Raw genomic sequence first — 3,019 nt, forward strand, 5'->3', positions numbered from 1 at the left:
CGGGCTAGAAACAACTAATGACAATTATAAAATAGCTGTAGCCACACTTCATAACAGATATGGTAGAAAATCGCAAGTAATTGATGCTCATTATTCAAAATTATATAAAATGACAAGGGCTGAGAACTCCGATGAATGTAGGAAAACATTAGATGACATTGAACGACACTTAAGAATTTTAAATACTTTAGGAGAAAATACCGAACATAACCACCTTAGATTCTTAATTATGGAAAAATTCCCCGAGGATATAATATACGAGTTGAAACTGAAATTGAAGGATGAGTCTATAGAAGAGTTAAGAAAAGAGTTGCAAGTAGTGCTCACGGCCAGAGAAGATGCAAAGAGAACTTGTGAAGAATTCAAGAATAAGGAGAAGAGCTTCACTACAGAAACGCTTCTAATACAAGAGTCCAGGAACAAGAAAAGAGCAAGGTCGAGGAAACCAGATGTTAGCAAGGACACACATAAGAAGCATAGACCAACCTTGACTGCCTTTAGTAAGACATATGCCAATAAACGAAAGTTCATGGAAGAAAGAAACAGTTCTGCACCTATTCAAAAGAAAAGAAAGATTTCATGTATATTCTGTAGTGGAGATCACTTCAATGATGAGTGCACCAAGTTCAAAACAGTACAACTCAGAAAGTCAAAGTTAAATAACCGCTGCTACATATGTTTAGGTCTAGGTCACTGTGCAAGGACGTGTAAAAGAAATTTAAGAACTTGTCCACATTGTGGAAGAAAAGGACAACACAACAGAGCACTGTGCCCTACGAAGGAACAACCCACGAAGGAACAACCTAAGAAGGAAACCACGACCTCATTACATATCAATGACGATTCGCCAACAGTACTCCAGACAGTTATAGTTAACGCTATAGGCAGAAACAATACAATACTCAAATGTCGTGTGCTCTTCGATTGTGGCAGCATGAGAAGTTATATCTTACAAAAGGTAGCTAAAAAACTTAACCTGGAATCTGAAGAGAAACAGCATCTCACGGTATTTACCTTTGCTGAGGATAAACCTCGTGAGTTGGAGACTCCACTGGCCAGACTCTGCTTGCAAACAAAAACTAATGAACTAAAATTAATATATGTCAACATTGTGCGCTCTATGACTCATGAAGTATCCACCTTTAGCAAGGACTTCTTAGAATGGGAACATCGAAACAAGTATATTCTATCCGATGACGGATCACTCGAAGATCAAGTTGACATCCTGATAGGGAACGACTACTATCAGTCACTAATGCTATCCGAGAAGATAGAGATAAAGGAAAATCTATATCTAGTGAATTCTGTGTTTGGTTGGATGCTGTCTGGTCGATCAAGAGAAGAAAGAGGAGAAGAATTATCAGTACTTACATACTTCCAAGCCTCATACGAGACCAAATTAAATGAACCAGATCTACCGTTGGATAATACATCTATGAGAGCCTTATGGGATTTAGAGTCTATAGGAATTGTCGACTCGCCTAACACCAATAGAGATTTTCCCGTCACCGGGCAGGGATGACGTGGGAGTTGAAATGAGATGCAGTCACTTTGTATACGTTGTGTATTAGATGGCTTTGCACAATTTACATAATAAAATTACGTTATAGTATTTAATGTAACTAAAGATTACAGAGCGGCGTGTACGCCGGTGATGCTAGCTAGAGTCGACAAGATGGCGTGTAGGGGGTGGTGTTGCCAGGCTTAGGTAAGCTGTTTAAGCTAGGTGTTAACACGCCACACCACCCCCCCACGGAGAAAGATAACAAACAATGACATTAGTAAAATTACAATTTAAAAATAACAGTATTCGTCGCTGTCCTTAAACCTAACGTTACGACCTGACCGTGTGGTGTAAGGTCGTGAATTGCTTGTGGTATCCGCAGGTATAGTAATAGGAGGAGCGGGCTCAGCCGGCTGCGCCTGAGGTACGTCCTGAGGCTGCAGAGCCGCTGGAGCAGGTGTAACAGAACTATGGGTCTCATCTGAGTCCACGAAAGCTGGTTTGACACGATCGACGCTCACTACAACCTCTTTGTTCTTAATGTCCAGGGTCAGGGTTTTCCCGTCCGTGGAACGCCTCACTACGGCAAAAGGACCTGTATAAGGAGGTTGCAATGGGCGTCGTACGGTGTCGTCACGTAGGAACACGTGTGTTGCTGTAGGCAAATTTTTAGAGATAAAGATGGGACGAGTCGAGTGGCGAGAAACTGGAGCTGGGCGAAAAGACGACATTTTGCGTCGCAGCTGGACGACGAAATCAGCGGGATCGTCGAGTCTGCTTTCGTCCGGCGCGGAGACTAACATCTCACCGGGTAGGCGGAGAGATTCGCCATATACCATCTCAGCAGCTGTGGCCTTCAAGTCTTCCTTGTAGGCGGTACGCATGCCGAGTAGGACGAGTGGTAGAGCGCGCGTCCAGGAGCCAGAGTGGCACATAAGTGCGGCCTTGAGCTGGCGGTGCACGCGCTCGATCATTCCGTTCGCGCAGGGATGATACGCGGTTGTACGAATGCGCTTGGTGGCGCAGGTCTGCATTAACCGTCTGAAAAGATCAGACTCAAACTGGGTGCCCTGGTCAGTAGTTATTGTAGTAGGGACACCAAAGCGAGATATCCATCCCTGGACGAAAGTATCGGCCACCTCATCGGCAGTAATGGAACGCATCGGCCACACCTCTGGCCACCTGGAAACCCTGTCGATGGCTGTGAGACAATAACGATAGTCATCACAAACAGGAAGGGGACCAACGATATCGATGTGGACATGCATAAAACGTCCAGATGGTTGCTCGAACGTACCTAGAGGTGACGAGGTATGCCTTGAAACCTTACTGCGCTGGCACGCAAGGCAAGACTGGGCCCATCTACGACAGTCCTTCCGCATGGAGGGCCATACATAACGACTTACCAACAGTCGAGTGGTGGCTCTGACGCCGGGGTGACTCAAGTTGTGCAACTTGTCAAACACCGCACGACGAAAAGAAGGGGTCAGATAAGGGCGAGGCTTACCAGTGGAG

At 45.1% G+C, this 3,019-nt stretch overlaps 1 protein-coding gene across 1 annotated transcript; it reads left to right on the forward strand.

The window, feature by feature from the left end:
• The first annotated feature begins 229 nt into the window (after positions 1 to 229).
• On the forward strand, positions 230 to 1,522 carry LOC134673633 (uncharacterized). The gene has a single exon (XM_063531632.1). The coding sequence runs from the start codon at positions 230 to 232 to the stop codon at positions 1,520 to 1,522; it is 1,293 nt and encodes a 430-aa protein (XP_063387702.1).
• Positions 1,523 to 3,019: the final 1,497 nt, after the last annotated feature.

Source organism: Cydia fagiglandana, chromosome 18 (genome assembly GCF_963556715.1).
Source record: "Cydia fagiglandana chromosome 18, ilCydFagi1.1, whole genome shotgun sequence".
Classification (NCBI taxonomy): domain Eukaryota; kingdom Metazoa; phylum Arthropoda; class Insecta; order Lepidoptera; family Tortricidae; genus Cydia; species Cydia fagiglandana.

Bases quoted from the DNA above. Each gene is read 5' to 3' on its own strand.
- LOC134673633 (XM_063531632.1), top strand. From the start codon at position 230: ATGGAAAAATTCCCCGAGGATATAATATACGAGTTGAAACTGAAATTG.